The sequence below is a fragment of the Anopheles coustani genome, chromosome 3, assembly GCF_943734705.1.
Source record: "Anopheles coustani chromosome 3, idAnoCousDA_361_x.2, whole genome shotgun sequence".
NCBI classification, from domain to species: domain Eukaryota; kingdom Metazoa; phylum Arthropoda; class Insecta; order Diptera; family Culicidae; genus Anopheles; species Anopheles coustani.
In genome coordinates, this window is record NC_071288.1 from 37030452 (window position 1) to 37048877 (window position 18426).

Here is an 18426-nt window from a genome sequence, read left to right on the forward strand (position 1 = left end):
AGCAACAAAACAAACAACCTAAAAAGTCCACACTTTCATCACTTCTGCGGTCGGTTTTGGCGCCTCCGCTAGCGCTCGCTCTCTCTATCTTTCTCTCTCTCTCTCTCTATCCCAGTACGATACTTTATAAACGAGCGGACTGCACGATGCCCCCGTTTTCATTAACCTTAATTTGATTGTTATTGACACTTGCTTGCTGGCGAACGCTGGCGAACGCTCCGTTGCTGCATGGGGATTCGTTACGGGAGACTGGGAGCCACGAGGACTAGGACATTTCTTGTCTTCCCTTTGCCTTAATGTCCCAATCGACGCTGATTTGCATAAAAAGAATCGAAAGCATCCGTCCGTCGCATTCGCGTGAGTAAATGTGTTTGTCGAGCGAGTTGCTTATCCCGATCGGGATCGGTTAAAGGATGCACCAGGGAGCGACCCGCTACCGCATCAGGCTCCCTCGTACCCTTATATCGCCCGTCCTCCCCTATCCCCCTGCATACCCTTACACTAACATTAACGAATGTGACAGTAACAAAAGTGTAACTCACGTAGATAAGATCTATCGGAGACCGGCGAGGGCGTTTCACTGGAGCAGACCACGCTAACCGTGGCCATTTCGTTGTCTATTGTACGTGTGTGCATTTGTGTCAGTGTGTGCGAGTGTTGACGTTTCCGGATGGTAGCGGTTTTGCGGTGTTGTTTTGGTTTGGCTGTTTTGTTTGACTTTCCCCTGCTGGGGGGTAGGAACGCGACTTGATTAGCGTTTAGTGGTCATCCTCATTGACCAGGGTTCGCATCCAGTTCAGAATGTACTTCCAAACGGCGGATGCGAACCCGGGCGGATGCTATACATTCTCGCTGCCCATTTTGAGCAGCTCCATCTTCTTCTTGGCGATCTTCGAGTACATCGCGTCGATCGGTTGCGTGGTGTCGTAGAGGCTCGGGGCCTGCAGGATGATGAGCGCCGTGCCCATCACGCACGCTATCGTGAATATCCAGAGAAACAGGCGGTCGAGCACGAGCGCCACGTATTTCCAGTCTTCTTCTATCTGCAGGGAAAAAAATAAGCAAGCAACAGAGGGGGTCGGGTTATTATTTTTCACAAATACCTAGCTTTTTCCTCGTTCCTGCTTTAGAATTACTTTATTGTATCTGAAATCTAATACTAATTATCGTAAAACAAACACTAGCTAAATAATTAAATGAACTACGTCACGTGAATTTTTTCAATGTTCGAGATCACGAAAGATTACATTGGATTAAAGATAGGTCGGAAGATTTTAAAGTTCAAGTTTTATTGTCCAAAATGGTTTTATGAAACTGCCATAAGACTTTCCTCCACAAAACAAATATGTAATCTCAGTTCAGGAATTCAAAACAAATCTTAAAACATATTTCAATAGAGAATGTGGGTACATTATAAATCCCCAAGACGAAACTAAGAGCCAATAACTTCAAGCCTCAGAAGTATTGATATATTTGGTTTAATCTGTATGTTTAACTTATATTATTTTAGAGAGGCATTTATGTTTTTTTTGCAAAATATTCATACATTTTGAAGAATTAAAACGCAAATTATTTTTATAATATAAAATAAACCAGGCAGTAAAATCAAAATCATATTTCGTATGCCATGAATTTTGTTCACCTGCTTTCATGAGTTGTTCTTCAAATTTGTTTAAATTCAGTAGATTATTTTCTTTTAGCTATTTTTTTCTTATTACTCGACAAATCGTTTAGCATGAGAAAAAAGACAATCTAACAAGCTTTTTTATTTACTAGTTTGTTGGACATTATGTGACCTTTGTGAACATATTGTATTTGCACTTGGCATAGCATAGCATGTAAGGAAAATTAAATTAATTACATATTTAGTTAAAATTGAATGGCATTAAGTAAACAGATAAGATAAAAACCAATTTTTCGTGATCAGTTAAAATAATGACATATTAATGAAGCATAGTTTTCGCAGTTGTAACTTACACTTTCGAACTTATCCTTATTCCTAACGTGCTGCGCGACGAATCGCGAGGCCTCGATGGTTTTCTCCATTTCGCGCAGCAGCGGCTTCTCGAAGGTCGGGCTGAGATCGCCGCAGCAGGTCGGGCTCATGTCCCCGTTGCCGGTCGGGCTGAACAGATCGTCGTCCCCGCCCGGCAGTGGCAGTGCTGGCAGCGGCGGCTCGCCGAAGCATGGTCCGACGCCGCCCGACGCGGCCACATCGAACCGGGATGGTGGCAGTGCTACAGAACAACGGACACCGGAAACGTTGGTTAGAAATCAGATCATGCCAACAGTTGCTGCATGCAAGTGGCCAAGGGAACCTACCGGGGATGTCAAAGTCCGTGGCGTACTCCTTCCCGCAGAAGCCGACATACTTCTCCACATCCGGCGGCACCTGGAACACGTCCGTCAGCACGTCGGTTGGCGTTTGATCTTCGTTCTCGGATGGATCGTCGTCCTTCTTGGGCCGCTCTATGCATAAAACCTTAGGCAGTAGTTCTATAAAAACTCGATGCACCCACGGTGCCATCTTGTGCGTAACGGGTGACCTGGCGAGGGCAAAGTAAAAAGCGGTAGTCGTTAACATCCTGGCCGGGATGTGGATCCGTCCCGCCGTTTGCTCACCTAAAATTAACGTTCAGTACGGCGATCGTGACGACGACCGACAGCGTGACGAGCATCATCGTGAACAGCAGATACTTGCCGAGCAGCGGCACCGTAAGCGACGTCGGAGGAATGATTTCAGCAAGCAGCAGAAAAAACACGGTGAGCGAGAGCAGTATACTTATACATAATGATATCTTCTCGCCGGAGTCACTCGGCAAATAAAACACCAGCACGGAAAGGAACGATATCCCAACGCAAGGTATGATTAAGTTTACGGTGTAGAAAAGTGTCTTTCGCCTTAACGTTATGTTAAATATAATATCCGGATATGGTTCTTCACAACAACTATAAAATTTTTCATTCCTAACGGCAGGCACCTTCATAATGTCCCATTCAACTGATATATAGTAATCTTGCAGATCGATGCCGATGTCGATGTTGTCCGAGTCCGGTGTCTGCTGGAGATGCCGAAGGTCGACCTGTGGGAGAGGGAGGGTGGCACCATGAGATGGATAGATGGGGGGAGGGGAAAATCGAATGTCAATATTGGCGAGAGCCACTCGACACTTACCATGTAACCATCGTATGTCCAGGATCCGAATTTCATAAAGCATGTTTGCTCGTCAAATGGAAAATACTCAACATCGATTTCACAAAATGATTTATAAATGGCAGGTGGTTTCCATACTACTTTACCCGTATGATGTAAAATTGCTTTTGTCATTATTGTCACCTCATAGTTACCGTCCGCACTGGAGTCCGTACGCGCGTGGAGAGGAAGAGAGTGAAAGAGTGAACATTTTATGAAAAACGGGGTTAAAATGTGGAAGGCTTTTCCCGGCTTGATGAGTTTGTCAGTGTCACAAAGGCACACAGGACACGCACACATTCGGCCGGTGGATGGCGTGGCCTCTAGTGGTGCTTGAAAAACTCCACCATTCGGAACTCTTGTAACGCCTGGCTTTTGCCAAGAGAGAGTCTGGATGGAAATTCACACCGGTTGCACCATCGCCCGGGCATCGTTCACCTGTCAGTGACCGGTGCCGACGACGGGCTTTTCCCATAAATCAACTACTTTCCCACGACCCACCGACGACACAAAAACGCCATCCTTAACCCATCCCCTCGAGCCCGGGTTCCCGCATCGAGAACGACAAATCGACACTTACTTATTATACAACACTATATCTGGCAGCCAAATGTGTTCGGATGGGACGTGAAGGGTGTCCACGCCGCCGTAATCATCTGGATTCCATTTGAGCTTGTAATCGTTCCATTCCTGCGAAGCAAAGCGAAGGCAAGAGGGCGGGAAAAGATGTGAGTGTTTGGCGAAGGCACAGTCAGCGTTTGTCAGGCGCAGACACACAAATAGGCGCGCATTAGGAGCGCAAATGGGTTCGATTAATCTTTTGCAGTAACCAGGGGCGCCTATTTCCAATTCACAGCACTAAGTGGGATTTTGGGACACATGCAAGGGAAAGTCAATTATTTAGGCATATCGTAGTCGTTGAGCAGCTGGCAGGTGGAGCTTTCAATTTGTCCATCTATTTTACATGTTTTCGGTGAAAATGTTTTACTCGTAACTAAAGGAGAAAATTTTACGTTTTTAACGTTAAGATTGAGTTGAGTGGGGTTTCAGCGGAAGACAAACTAATTGTGCTATTCATTACATTGATAAATTCGGAAAGAACAAACCCAATTTTTAACTAGCAATATGTTTTTAAAAGCATGGAAGTTTTTATAAACAAGCAATATAAGCATGAAGCGATAACAAATAAAAATGATTTCTTTTAATTGAATACGAGCATTCGCAAAACTGAAGTTGACGTGAAAAGAAGTCCACATGTGATAATTTAAAATTATATATCAACAGTAAAATTAAATAAAGATAGAATTTTACGAGTTAAGCAATTTTTCATCTTTTCATCATAATGAAAAGGGTAAAACAGCTATAAGTTTTCACTGTTCTCGGCGACTATAGAATAAAAGCTACAATTAAAGCTCTAATCAAAAAGCGACGTTTCCAGAAGGCAACAAATTATTTTAAGAAACAATGTTCTTGCATGGATCACAGAAATGGGAGACCGGAAGACGTATGATCTAGGATGCAATTGTTGTAGTAAATGGAGAATCGATCATTTTCATCACAGTTTAAAACTCTTAGTCTTCGATTTGAGCAAATAGAAAAATCAAATACGAATACGCAAAGAATTGTTTTTCCCTTTTCCAACATATAGCTCTATAATGTTATTATTGTTGTTATTTATTCTTTCTTATTCTTTATATTCTTTAACTCCTGAACAAAACAACAAGACTGTTGCAAATCGTTTTACGCGAAAGTAAATGTTGGTCGCTTGTAGATGCGCCACAAATTTAGTGCTTTATTTGGCGATCGATTTACAACTTGAATGGTGTTTGCCTTTAGAATTATCCCGCTTTTATACTCCTACCTTGGGTAGGCGTAATCCTTAATCGGTGTAATCGGTGTAACTACATCGTAGTTTGCGCCGGCTTGTTGACGAATGTCAGCAGTGTCAACCTTGCCTTGTTTCCATTCGTGACATTACATAACCTCTAGATGTATTATTTTGTCTGTTATATGTATCTATCGTATTTATATATATTTATAGTATTTGTATATATTTATAGCCACTCGATGTACCTGCATTTTCTGCAAAGTCTAAAATCCGCCCCGTGCAAGATTTTACTTTCCCTTTTTTCGTTTGTTATTTAGTTTTAGTTTTAACATTAAACTTAAGGAAAACTCAAAGAACTTAGAAGAAAATATTAAACTAAAATCCCACAGGGCGAACATTGTTAAATATAGATGAAATGAAATGAAATTTAAAAATAAAACCTCGAGCGTTCTTGCTTTGCAAACTTTAAAAAGTATACGTTGTCATCAACATGGAGATTATTTGAAACAATTCCAGCCCTTTTTCCATTTTCATCAGATTACTCTTTAGTTAAAATAATATAAACGCAAGAAATAATGATAATGCTTAATTGGCTCTCATTATTCAGTACAGTATTCTTATTTTTCTCAACTAGACACCAAGGTAAGACACAAACATTCCAATCTTATTGGCAAAGTATAGACGATATTTCGATATTTCTCCCTACTATCAAACGCAGTGTGGCTAATTCGCTATTGATCCTTGATTTATTTCAAATTCTCTTTTGTCGAAGGCATTTCGGCACCCTTCGGACGTTTTGTCGTATCAGTTTGAAAGTAAAGTCGCACTAATGACTTTATGCATTCATGCTGCTAGATTACCTCTGTTATCTTATGCCTTCACGAGACACCTCTCTGACGCTTAAAGCGGAGCGTGCTAGCCGAACCCGCAGCTACACAGCGTAACCGTTGTCAACCAGATCTGGGAGCTTTCATGTGGTCACCGGTCTTACTGCCGGTGACAGCTCAATTATGAATTGTTTGTGCCACTGCACGCGGTTGACTCTTGTGTTTAGCATCCCGAGCTCGGGAGATCAATGCGATGGAGACTCGAAGGATCTCCAAGCAGTAGTGCATGCCGTCGGATTGGGAAGCAGTTGGAGAGAAGAAAATTAAACGTCAAGTAGCGGGGAGCAGTTGCAAAGGCAAGCCACAAGTCGAGGTAAAGAAGGTTCCTCTTCGGTTGAACGAAGCAGCTGATTGACGTTGCTGCGGTTGCCTTCCGGTCGCGCCGGAAGTGATCAACCGCAAACGAGTGAACCGGAATCGATCGCATTTACCTACGCCATGAGTCCCAGTTGCCAACTGTGGCCACTATGGGCGGCATGCATGTGTTCGTCGAAAGCCGGGATCACGATGTCAACCGCCGAACGCCAATGGATGAGCATTTTCAGGACTTGGGACATCTGCAGCCATCTCCCAACCGATTCGACGTAATGCAGCGTAACGGCGAGTGGACGGAAACAGTGAACCATCAACGGCAACGGTCCGTGCAATGGCGCGAACGGAACGAGTTCCCCGGGAGTCCCACGCACTTTTGGCTCCGCTTCCCGTTTATGATGGCAGCTGTTCCCGTTTCACTGTGCCTCGAACCCAAACAAACAAACCACGGCGGGCTGAGAGGAATCGCCCGGCGGACTCGTAAATTTGTGCAATGTTTACTGTTGCGACCCTTGCGGTCGTGCTGTTGTGCTGCATTGGCATGCGTCCGCTGGTCGACGGGCATGGCTCGAGTTTGCTGAACGGTTGTTTGCCGAAGCGGTAAGGCTCCGGGGTCGAGGCTAACGACACCGGATGGGCGCTGTTTATTGCATTTTAATGGCTTGCAGCCCGTTCGGATCGCTTTTCGGTATCATTCATGTACTTACTCGCCTCCCCGCCGACCCCCATTTAACACCACCGCCTTTTGTCGATTGGCCTGATGGCGTTCGGAAGCCTGCGTCATGTATTTTATTTGCCATCCGCCATTGTCTTTACCCGTTCCCTCGAGCATTATGTTTTTGGGTACACTTTTAATTTTTTTTTCCATCCCTACCATGTAACATCGGCCCACCACCCAGTGCGTGATCATTACGGGATGATGCGTTTTTCTCTCAACCCCCGTCCGAGTAACGCTTACAAAATTATATTTTGGCACAATAGTGTTTGAGCCTTTAAATTGCGCAAACGACGAACCGAACTGCTTTGGGCCTCGCTGTACGTATCGAACTGCAGTTAAAGGCTTTTTTATCGTTTGTTTGATATTTGAATGTTTGCCATTAATTTTGATGGTATATGTGTGTGCTCTTTATAGTCCGGTTGACCTGCGATAGCTTCCTAGAAAGCGTTGCGTTTCTGGAACGGAGCCAAAAGTTCCAACAAAGCGTTGATGCACAAACGTTTATTGCAGGGTTAGGCATCATTGATAAATGAAATGAATACATATGAAAAAGGTTACCTATTTGTAATTGAATGGGAGATCTATTTACAAACAACTATACGGTACACTTTCAAAATGAGAAATTCAAGCGCTTGAAGAACAACCTCAACTTTTACACTTCCTGAACTAGAAATTATGGAGATAATTCATTAAGAGGCATAATACGTTGAACATCTGATCAAAATTTGTTTGATCTGCGAAACTGTGTTACTTTTCTGCACACGTAGGGTACTCATTTCACTATTTTTTCGTGTTTAAAAATATTTTTGTATAACATCAGCCCTTCATTCTCGTCCCTTTTTCCTCAAAACATTTGCAACTTTTATGTTCATGGGCGAGTTATTTATCCGAACTGTAATCTAGAATTCACAAAATCTGGTTCAAGTCAATAAAATATTTGATTTTTTCTTTTACAACTTATTCAAATTGCTTTTAAAATCTTTTGAAAGTTTAAGTAATAAACAAAGATTAATTGATAACATGTCGCATAATTTTTTTTCCGAAAATTTCATGTTAAACTGTCCTAGCATAATGAAGCTCATCTTTATTCTGTTGAAGTATTTACATGTTGTCAAACCCTCAAAGCAAACTAACAACGAAATAACCTTTGGAGTGGTCAAATAAATATATTTAGATTAAACCGTATTTCTACTTTACCTACTGAACTTATACTCAAAATTTAAAACTAGCAACCAGAGAATGAGTTCATATTTACCTAAACTTAAATTTTCCTAACGGAAGAGATAACTTTCACCGAACATTACCGGTTGCCTAGTAATTTGAATGACAATCGGTTGCCGCGTGTTGTCAATTCTTTTAATAAACAGTGTGAACTCCCACCAGTTGATGTTTGTTTTTCTTCCAGTTCTTCAGTTCGTAATGCGGGACAAGAACAAATGTGTTCACACTTGCTGTCAGTCACGAACCGTTCTTCCTCAGCTCGAAATGTTTTTTGGACGAACGATTTTCGTCGGGTTGCTGATGGCAGTGTTCCTGTGCCGTGAGTTGGAAGGTTGGAGGAATGAGACCTCTTCATCGACCAGCCAACAGCGTGTATTGTCTAGAAAGAAACGATTCTTGTTGTTTCCTCCGGGAGCTAATTTTATTGTAATCAATAATTCTGTGATCTAAGCTAAACGCTACGAACTCGAATCATTGATAAAGTATATCGTTCGTAGGTTACCATATCTGGAGGTAAAGGGTCCATGTTCTCGACACCGCGAGGTTACAACCTGGTGGGCGAAATGGACATGTACCACCCACTGCCAGACTACCTGTACCACGCGACCTCTCTCCGGCTGGGAACGGTAGCAATGTACCCCAGTGAAACCACGACTACGCCAAAACCGTCCACTACGCTGTCCTCAGCTCACGAGCTCTCGGAGCAGGAAGTGAACCAATATCTAGCAAAGCACCCGAACACATGGGTTCCACCCAGCTGGAGCAATGATCGGACCGACTGGGCACCCATCCACTACGCACCCACCAGTACGGCCCAAAAGCCTCTCTACTCGGTGCGTCCCGGTGCGTACCAATGGTGGAAAAGCAAACTGTGGGAGACAACCGGAAACGATCGGCTGTACTATCACAACCCATCATCCATCAGGCGGGTGCGATCGCTGGCGAAGGGTAAAGTGCTCGACGAAGGTGACGAGGAACTATCCTTCTGGGCCGCGGCCGACCATCTCAACATTAGTCACCACCGTGGGTGGGAACATTTCCATCACTATCGAGACCGGCGCAGCCTCTACGACCACCTCGAGACGACGATCCCTAGCTTGTGAGTTGTCTGTCGGCAAGAAAAATCACCTTCCCAGTCACTGGGCTCTACCCCTTTTCCGTTCGTGTCTATTTCAGCTTCGGCTTCCACATGAAGGAGTGCTTGCTGCGTTCGATTTGCGAGGCACGCAACCTTCTACCACCCAAGGGACGGTCGATGACGGTTGATATACTGCGGGTCATTTTCACGTGAGCATCTTGCCGACGGAGCAGTCTATATTTCATTTGCCGGACGAATTTATTCCATCTGTCTCCGCTTCGTCCCGTTTCTTAGATACCCTTTAAAGGACGGACTTTTGGACGATTACAGCCGGATGATGCGAGCGACGAATCCCAACTGTCGGGATTTATTCTTCGAAGGATGTCCGCTGAGCATTTTGCAGCTGATACTTTTTGGCAAGTTTGAATTGTGAGACATTTCGAGTAAAAGTTAACGTGCCAATGCAAGAACGTGTCCAGCGTGTTAAGCACGCACACGAGTCTGTCATTCTTAGTCAAATAAAATTTGCGCATAAATAAAGAGCAATCAAAAGCAGTCAAGCATGACCATTCACGAACGATTTACAAACATAAGAAGGGAATGGGAAAAAGTTTTGAGAAAGGCAAATAGTTTCCTTCGCCTCCATCGGCGCAATATGCCAAAGTAAACTTACCTGTTCTACCCACACGTTTGTTGTCATAATTTGATTTTTAAGATTCTGAAAAGACAGGAATAAAAAGAGAACGTCGTGAGAGAAAGGTTCACTGCGATGGTGATTCGTTTTGGGAGATCTCCAGCTCTACCGAAGATATATTTGCGTAATATTGCCCGCAGTGCACATAAAAATGAGGGGGAGTAGGAAGGTCGAACGGGACGAAAATGGTCTTAGTTTGCGGACGACCGGCGAGCCAAAAAGTTCGGTCGCCTTCGATCGACACGAAGTTTGGTTTTGGTAAATTTCTTTATAATTCACTTTCCAATCATTAGCATACAAATTGACGAACTCCAATTGGAGGACGGTTGGAATGTTTTCACCGCCCGAGACGGATTGGGTTTTGGGGCTACGGTATTCGGTAGTAAATCAATCCCCGAACTACCACACTACTCTCCCACGCTCGTCCCGGACCGGTTTCGCACGTGGCAAAGGTTTGGTAGAAAAAAACCAAAAGAAACACCGGAGACTTTCCCGCTCTCGAGCAATCGAGTGGATCGAATTCGAAAGGGCTTAATTTATTCGAGCATTCGGAACGGTCGGTGTCTTTTGGCTTCTAAAGTGAGGAAAAATCGAGAAAGTTTGCGGCAAGGCAGGCACGGGTCAGCAGAGGTGAAATGAAAGAAAATTCCTCCCAAGGATGAGTGCGTTACTAAAGTGGGAAGGACTTTCCAATTTGTTTTCTCGGTGCAGTGTAAGTGACAGCGAAACAAAAAAGAAATGTTCCAGAAGATGGACTCGCAACGTCAAGAATGAATAATACAATTGTTTGGGAAAAAGTTTAATAATCCTCGCAAGTAAATAAGATCATCCAAGGGATTCTTATTTTATTTTAGTTGTTAAATGAACACGTCGCCAATTTTTATTTAAATTGGATACTTTAACAAACTTCACACGAACTCTCAACGGACCTTGAAATACAATTCTACATCTGATAAAAATTGTATGGTTTCTTCTTAGTGAACAACGCAGGGTAAGAAAATTTGTGAAAAAAATGTTGGATCGAACGTCGCCCGCTTTCCTTTAGTCCTTTTCAATCTTATTAACTTTTTTAAGTGGTTGTTTTCACTTGATAGCTTCCCATTTCCCAGGAACCAATAAGGCCACGCGAGCCGTGATCGGCGCAATGAAAATTGGTGCGAAAACAAACGGGTCTAGAAACGATGCAATTTCTTTACTTTACAAACCCAAAATGGCATTAAAACATGCTTTCCCACCCTGCGCCGACCGGGTTTTTTTTTCGTCTTCTGCCCTCCCCGCGCACGGAGAGAGCGCAAAGCGAGGGACCGTAAATTACTTTTATGCATGCATCGCACATCAAAAGCGAACCGAAGCACATCCCGCGTCCGAACATTCCAGCGACCGGTTGCGGTGAAGTGCCCCATCAAATGGTGGAAGATTTTCGTATTTTATTGAACACTTTGCCGCCGTCCCAGGGTGCGCGCGGAAAGGGCAATCTGTTGACCGCCCGACGAACCGGAAGCATCCGATCGATCTACACCCCCCCAACCTCTTCCGTCCCCCGTCTCCGACGGTGGGGAAAATTGAACAGGACCCAGCGGAATAGCGCAAAAGGCGAATAGCCATCGATGGAAAACGGCAGATGAAGCGGAATTCTGCTGCCATAGAGGAGACATATTATAGCAGCGATGAGTTTGCGGTTCGGAGCGGCTGCACGTAAAGCAGGATCCAGGAAGGGTGCGGCCCCGGGAGAGCTGACCGAAAAGACCGACGGAACAGGGAACAGCAGTATGGGTTAGTGAAAAAAACGGAATGAAAGCAAAACCTCCCTTCCGTTTATGGTCGGCAGGCCATTCGTAAGGAGAAGGCTTTCGCTTCGGTAACACGAACTACGGTGGAAATGCCTGGCGGATTGATTTGCAAATCAAATCACCGGCGATGGTTTTTAAAATTTATAAGATATTGAGCATCGACGGTGGTTGGGACGCGGTTGGAAGTAGGTCTGATCCACTCGGGACGGCTTCGGTATCGACCGTCGATAACGACCGGTTGGCGAGCGAGCGGACCTTCGGGGGAATTGAGCCCTGGGAAGGAAAGGCTGGGAAAATCGGCTCATCGGCAGCTGGGCTCAGCAATAATAAACCGTCCCCGACGAAGCGGGGTGACAATGATGCCGAAGTAATCCGGAATTGTTGCCCGGGTTTCGCTCCTTGCGACACTTTAGAATTTATTCCTTCGCCAGCTGTCGACGATTGCCATCTCGCAAAACTCCTGACGGCTGGACACGATGTTCAGTCCTTGTTTGGTGTTTTGTTTTGTCCACTCCAAAAACCAAGGGACGCGCTTGGGCAGCACAAACAGTGCGAACTCGATAAACGTTGCATCGTAAACCGTTCGGACGCGGGTTTGTTATTGACAAAGCAACATTTTTAGTAGGGGTCAGTAGTATTCTAGGTTTCATTCTGTTTTTGAACAATTTTAAACAAATCACCTTGCTTAAAATGCTTTTGGTGTTTTTGTGTGGTCTCAAGAATATTTGTTGTTGCTTTAGTACTCAGTTCCTAAAGTCAAGAGAATGATATTATTCGAACTATTTTTACAAAATTAATCAAGAAAGAAATTTATTTTCCACACACCGAAAAAGGGACTTCTGTCTAGACGCTAAACAGTGGATTCGACTTTGATGTAGCTTGCCATCCATAGAAGAACTTGGCCTCTCTCCAAGGAGAGTAGTAGTGACATATTCCACAACGATAGATTGAAAATTGTTGGCCTGCTGATTTTATATCGAGAACTATCAAACTAAAGAAACGAAGTAACGGTTTGTTCATCGAGTATCGTTGAACTAAAAACATCGGAAAACTAAACTAAAATAATTCCGTAATGACTATGAAGGGTAATGGTAGCAACAGTGGCTTATATCACTCACAATATGATGTGTAAACTACATCAAAAAATGTCAAAAACTCAAAATTTTACAGATTTATAGAAACCATGTTTGAAACACCATTATTCTTCTGAAAAACATGTATTTTTACCGTAACTATCATTTTTGATAGCCAGCTGTCATTAGTTTTAAATCGTTTTGACCTATAAATGATGAAAATGCAACATATGCTATCATTGAAAAATAATTCTTTGGGAAGCTAAGTATATGCTTGACCTTCGAAAACCGTCGGTTTGATAAATGTTATAAACAAATTTTATTACAAAAGATGTGTACTAAAAAATGTGTTCATAACGCTTGACAGTCAACGTACTAATAATGGTGGTATGGTTCCTACAGTTGTGGTATAGTGTACCAATAGTAATGGTAGTACAGAAAACTACGGATAAGACTGATTATATTTTAACTGTATTTGCATTTCTGTTTAACCAATGCATCTTGGTCATAGAGCAATGCATTAGCCTCATAGACCACTGCATTTTGCAGTGATTTACAGGCTTCAGGAAATCTGTAGGAAACTAGGGTCCGCGACAGAAAGATAGAAAATTGACCTATAAGTTTTGAACACTCCGTAGAAGATCAAAAAACATTTTATACTCAAACAAATTTCGCTATTGTATTTATTTTGTCGTAGAGCTATGGTTTTATTCCAATACAACTACTATTGGTACTATCAACACTATGACAGTACTTACCCCAAAAGATTTTCCGAAAATTTTAATGTTTCTAACATCAAGATTTTTGTTTGCTGCTACTTCTCACTTCCGAAAAACAGTTATCTAAAATGTAATTAAATTGACTATTCGATGCACAAGGAAATTCGTGCCATTGTTGAGTCATTTCTTAACCCTCATACATGCACGTCCTGTTCAGTTTTTCCACTTCCAAAAGAGTGTGCTGATCAATTACCAGCTCTTCGTACAACGGATGTAGCAGAAGACCCGGTGTAAAAGTCAACCAGAGTTCCTCCATCGAACCGAGGTACGAAACAAAAGCAAGCATCAAACTTTGTCCATGGCAATATCGGTACCATCTGTTACTCATCCGAACGGTCCGCGCCGGTATATGTGTCCGATTTGTACGCCCGGATCCAGTTTCCCATCGGTTTCGCTCGAGAGTTGGTACGCTCGAGAGGAGCGTAATTATTTTTAATGTCCATACTTAAAAACTAAACTTTGCCACCCTCTAATTAATTACTCGTTTCACTTAATGAGGGAAGCTTCCTTGCCTGGCTGGCTTGACCATGGGTGGGTCTTTACCGGACAATGACGTAAGCCGAACGGGCATTCGGGCTTCACAACCTCCTCGTGAAGACCCCTTACAGCTTCCGTTCTATGATGTTCGGTGAAAAAATGTAGACAAAGGTGCGGAACGGGAAAAAAAGCCGAACCACTACGACGACGGAACCGTCAGCGTAACCAAGAGTAAGTTGCATGAAAAATAATGCTGTCCATTCAGCCGAATCGACTGGACGTTCACCGGATCTCCGGATGCCGAATTTCCTGGGATCCAGTTCCCATAGCTTATATTACGCTAATGATGATGAATCGCTAGATACAGCTGCACTAGAATTCCCTGGCAAGTATCTTGAGTAATGGGGAGACCAGCAGGCGCCTGTAACGGGTCCGCAGCACGCACTGTCTCTTTCGCTTGCCGCCTCAGGTGCTACCGTCGTAATTTCCCCTTTCAGCAAAGTATCCTGTTGGTCCAACGGAAAACTTACCACATCAATCAACTGGGAGAGTCGTAGACCCATTTTGACTGTCAGACGATCGGAGTTGTTGCCCACGGGCCGTATCAGTCGGTTGTAGTTGCTCAGCAGGTCGTCATATAAACGCTTTGAGTCAGGGTTGGCCAGGCCGGTAGCAAATTGTAACGCTATGAACACAGCCGTGAGTAGCACGCTCCCCATCTTAGGCCAGGTCCACCCCTAGAAAGAGAGTTAGAATGAGGAAAAATATAGTGTCTTGCATAAAGGCATGCTACCAGTCAATAAACGTGACAATAAGAATTAGATTGTTGATGTAGAAGTCAAATTAACAGGTGTAGCTAAATGAACATCTAGGAAATACAACTCTTAAAATACAATTTCTTAAAACAATATGAAATCATGTAAAATTTATGAAATTCTGTGGTGTCCTGGAGAATTTGTTTATAATAAATATAGACTTTTTCATTATTCAAATGCAGTAATAATAATCGCGCTGTTTAAATCGACTGATGGAAAAATGTGTACAGTAAAGCATAGTTTCAGTTTTATTATCAAGACAAAACCACATGAATTTCGTTTAACCCGTTCTTTAGCACCTTGCAGAACTCGCAATGAAAATTGGCTCAAATTTGCTTTTATTTTTATTTATTTTAAACGAAAAGAGCAGTTATTATGCATAACAAGTAAAAACCAGTGTGACTTAACAAGAAGCAACACGTTGGAGGAATAGTCGAACCTCGTATGTCATAGAAACTTGGATTATTGTGAGTTTTTTGTTGCGCATTTCGAGTTTTTTGTTACATTCAACCTTCAAATTACATCGCTAGGCCACTAATGTATGCTTTTAACTAATATATTTTGATATGAACTACACATCTGTGCTCTGCTTTCAAAACCACATGTGTAATTTTTTGGTAGCAAACATTATCTACAGTTTTCAGTAGTTTTTTTTTAAAGAACCATAGTTAATCGTAGGAACTGAAGGGTTTTCATTAATATTATTCTAATTTATGGCTCATACATGGCACTAATGAAAATAAACATCAGCCCAAGTATGTATGCATCGCTGTCCACTACTGTAATGAAAGTGACAATACCAGATGTCAAGGTACATTCATCAATAAAGTTTTTAACAACACGGTGAAATTGATGAAATATCAACAATTTTAAATATTACGTTATAGCAACTATCAAATTGAAGTAAAACTTTCGAGTACAGGGAAAAAACTATAATTCTTTTCTCAAATTTTTCTTCGCCGAGCAACGCCGGGGCGACAAGCTAGTATTTATTAAATTCAATAATGAGTGGATTGAAGGCACTAGTTAATTAAAAATGTATTCAGGCATGAATTGTCGCATGTTGGCAAAATTAAGCAGTAACCACTGTGTTACTAAAATTTTACAAATCTATAAAAAGGGGACGATCCCGTTTTAAAACATTATTATATTATTTTTGTGAACTGTTCAAAATAACGAAACGACAGCGATTTTTCAAGTTTAGCAGCGGTTAGGCTTCAAATTTGCGATATAGCTCCCAAGTACACGAAATACAATTGAATTATTTATCTTGCATTTACAACAAGTTTAATGCACGATCAAACTTATAAAAACGCGCTTTAGTCGAAAGAGCAGGCAAGACAAAATACAACATATACTTACCTTTAGTCTGTAAAGACCTTAGTAAACGGTTTTAAAGATAAGGAAGAAACTTGATGTGTTGTTTTAGGTCATATATGTTCAAAAAACTATTCCAGATCAATCGTATTCGGCCACAGTTGTTAAATTAGAATGAAGCACATTCCTTTTTAACATGCTTAAGCACATGCTTTCTATTGATACGCAATAACATTTGATTGTTTAATTTTGCGAAATGCCATAACGTAAGGAACAAATTTGAGCAGACTGTATTAATCAACATAAACAAGACCAACTTATGCTATACAGCGAAAACTACTGGGAGCAATCCAAGTACCAATCCAACGCTTTGCGGATGCACCAAAGCTTTTAGCAATTAATTTCCACCGGCCGTCATTAGCACCCAATTGAGCATTACGTACTGCATTACGATTTCGGTATTCATTTTTGCTCATTCCCTAACCGACCCAAAACCGCAACATTGTTAATCATGCCCGGTGTATTTCTGCACGGGCATAAACAAACCGGTCAACGATCTTTCCCATCGTGCCCAGCAGAACGCCAGTAAACACGTCGACCACGACTCAATGGGGGAGAGCGATGGGCCAGGGCGAGGGTAATTAAATCAAATTACTGCGAATGTTTGTGTGCCGGGGTGGTTGAATGTTGCACATGCTATCCTTAAAAAGGCGCATAATCGTGTTCGTTTCATTACATTCCGCTCGCGGAGCACATGCATGTTGCACGGGTTTCATCCGCGCGCGGATGAATTCATTCCGCTACCACTAATGCATCCACAACTGCTCGTTCTCATATTATTTTTGCAACGCCGGTTTGGCACAGTTTCGAAAAAGCGCCCACCCACTCCCAACGGATCGTCCTAGGTACCGCAACAGATAATTATTTATTCCATGCATAATCCACCAATTTATGCATCAACGCTGGATGCCAGCAACCGATGGTATCATTGTTCCGCGCGTGAGCAAGTCGTTAATTTTCCCTTATTTTCGGGGCTCCGAGGTACTCCCCGGAGGCATTGTCGATGGGCTGCGACGTGGGTACGGGCGGGGGGATCGTTCGCTTTTCCAAAATGGTGCCATTTCGACACTTGCGCCGTTCCGCGCGCTGGGTGTGGCTTTTAAAGAAGACACGCTCGACAGCATCGTGCGAGATGTGGGAGCAATTCCCCCCGTCGAGAACCGGGATAAGGTGCGGCTTTCATCCTTTCGATGGAGAAAGTTGTGAAGTTGCCGTCGGAGACACACGTTCGTAAGCGCACACGATCGGGCCGCATTAAGTTGGTGCAGGATTAGGGAAGAGGCCCGATTTTGATGGAATCGAAAAGCACACCATCGGTCGCGAATGTGTGCTCACGTGCATCCCTGCAAAGCGCGCAACCACATGAACACAATCCTACAGATTCTACGTATTCTTGCAAGACCTCCACCGTTCGATCCAACCCGCTTTTCAGGAAAATCCACAACGAGACGAATGAGCGACACCGTTTCCGGTGCCGAATTACGCTCAAATACGGCATAATTGCTACGCAAATTTATTCTCATTTGAAATGGATCCGGCACGTGTTCGGCGGTTGCACTGAGCATGGTGAATGTTGTAGCTACGTTTCCGAAGAATCGGTAAACCGGTACCGGAGTGTGTCGGGTGCGTTGTTACACTCCGCGAATGATGCCCCGTACTATCAATTAGGCGCGTTATAACATTCTGTGAAAACTCAGGGAACGTGGTTTTGGTAACAAAGAAAAATAGCTTCTTATTTCCCAGCGGTGACAGTTCTTATTTCAAAAATGTTTGCTTTTTGATACTTTACAGGCCTGCTTCAAAATCCCCATTATTTTCCATTTAAGTTACACGACTGGAGATATTTGGAATAAAATAAATACAATGAATTGTAAAATTATAAGGACATGAGTTCTGTTTATTTGGATTGAAATGGGTTGAGCGCTATAGAAAATGTTGACTAATAATTTCAATTAAGTATTTTGTTTCACATTTATGACAATAGTTTAGTAATATCAAGTATGAATAATTAAAATAAGCAGTTGCTTAGTATTGTACACTTTTTTTTTTGGTATTCCTTGAAGAAAATCTCAGGAATTTAAGTATTGAAAACTGGTAAACTTAAAACTTTTCTATTTATTTCGTCAAATAACTCTATATTTTCCAACATCTGTTTTGATGAAACAAAAACGCTAACTTACTACA

At 42.6% G+C, this 18426-nt stretch overlaps 1 protein-coding gene across 4 annotated transcripts; it reads right to left on the reverse strand.

Annotated features, from left to right (window-relative positions):
• Positions 1-839: 839 nt before the first annotated feature.
• On the reverse strand, positions 840-14769 carry LOC131259285 (acetylcholine receptor subunit alpha-like 1). Of its 4 annotated transcripts, none has more exons than XM_058260739.1 (8): positions 14581-14769; positions 9911-9955; positions 3774-3883; positions 3176-3356; positions 2623-3083; positions 2323-2546; positions 1978-2237; positions 840-1043 (listed from the first exon to the last, which is right to left on the reverse strand). In XM_058260739.1, exons 1-8 carry the CDS (start codon positions 14767-14769, stop codon positions 840-842), a joined length of 1674 nt encoding a protein of 557 aa, XP_058116722.1. The 4 variants fall into 4 exon arrangements, with proteins under 4 accessions (XP_058116722.1, XP_058116723.1, XP_058116724.1 ...); XM_058260740.1 differs by having other exon boundaries at positions 840-1039; positions 1974-2237; XM_058260741.1 differs by having other exon boundaries at positions 1978-2175; positions 2303-2546.
• Positions 14770-18426: the final 3657 nt, after the last annotated feature.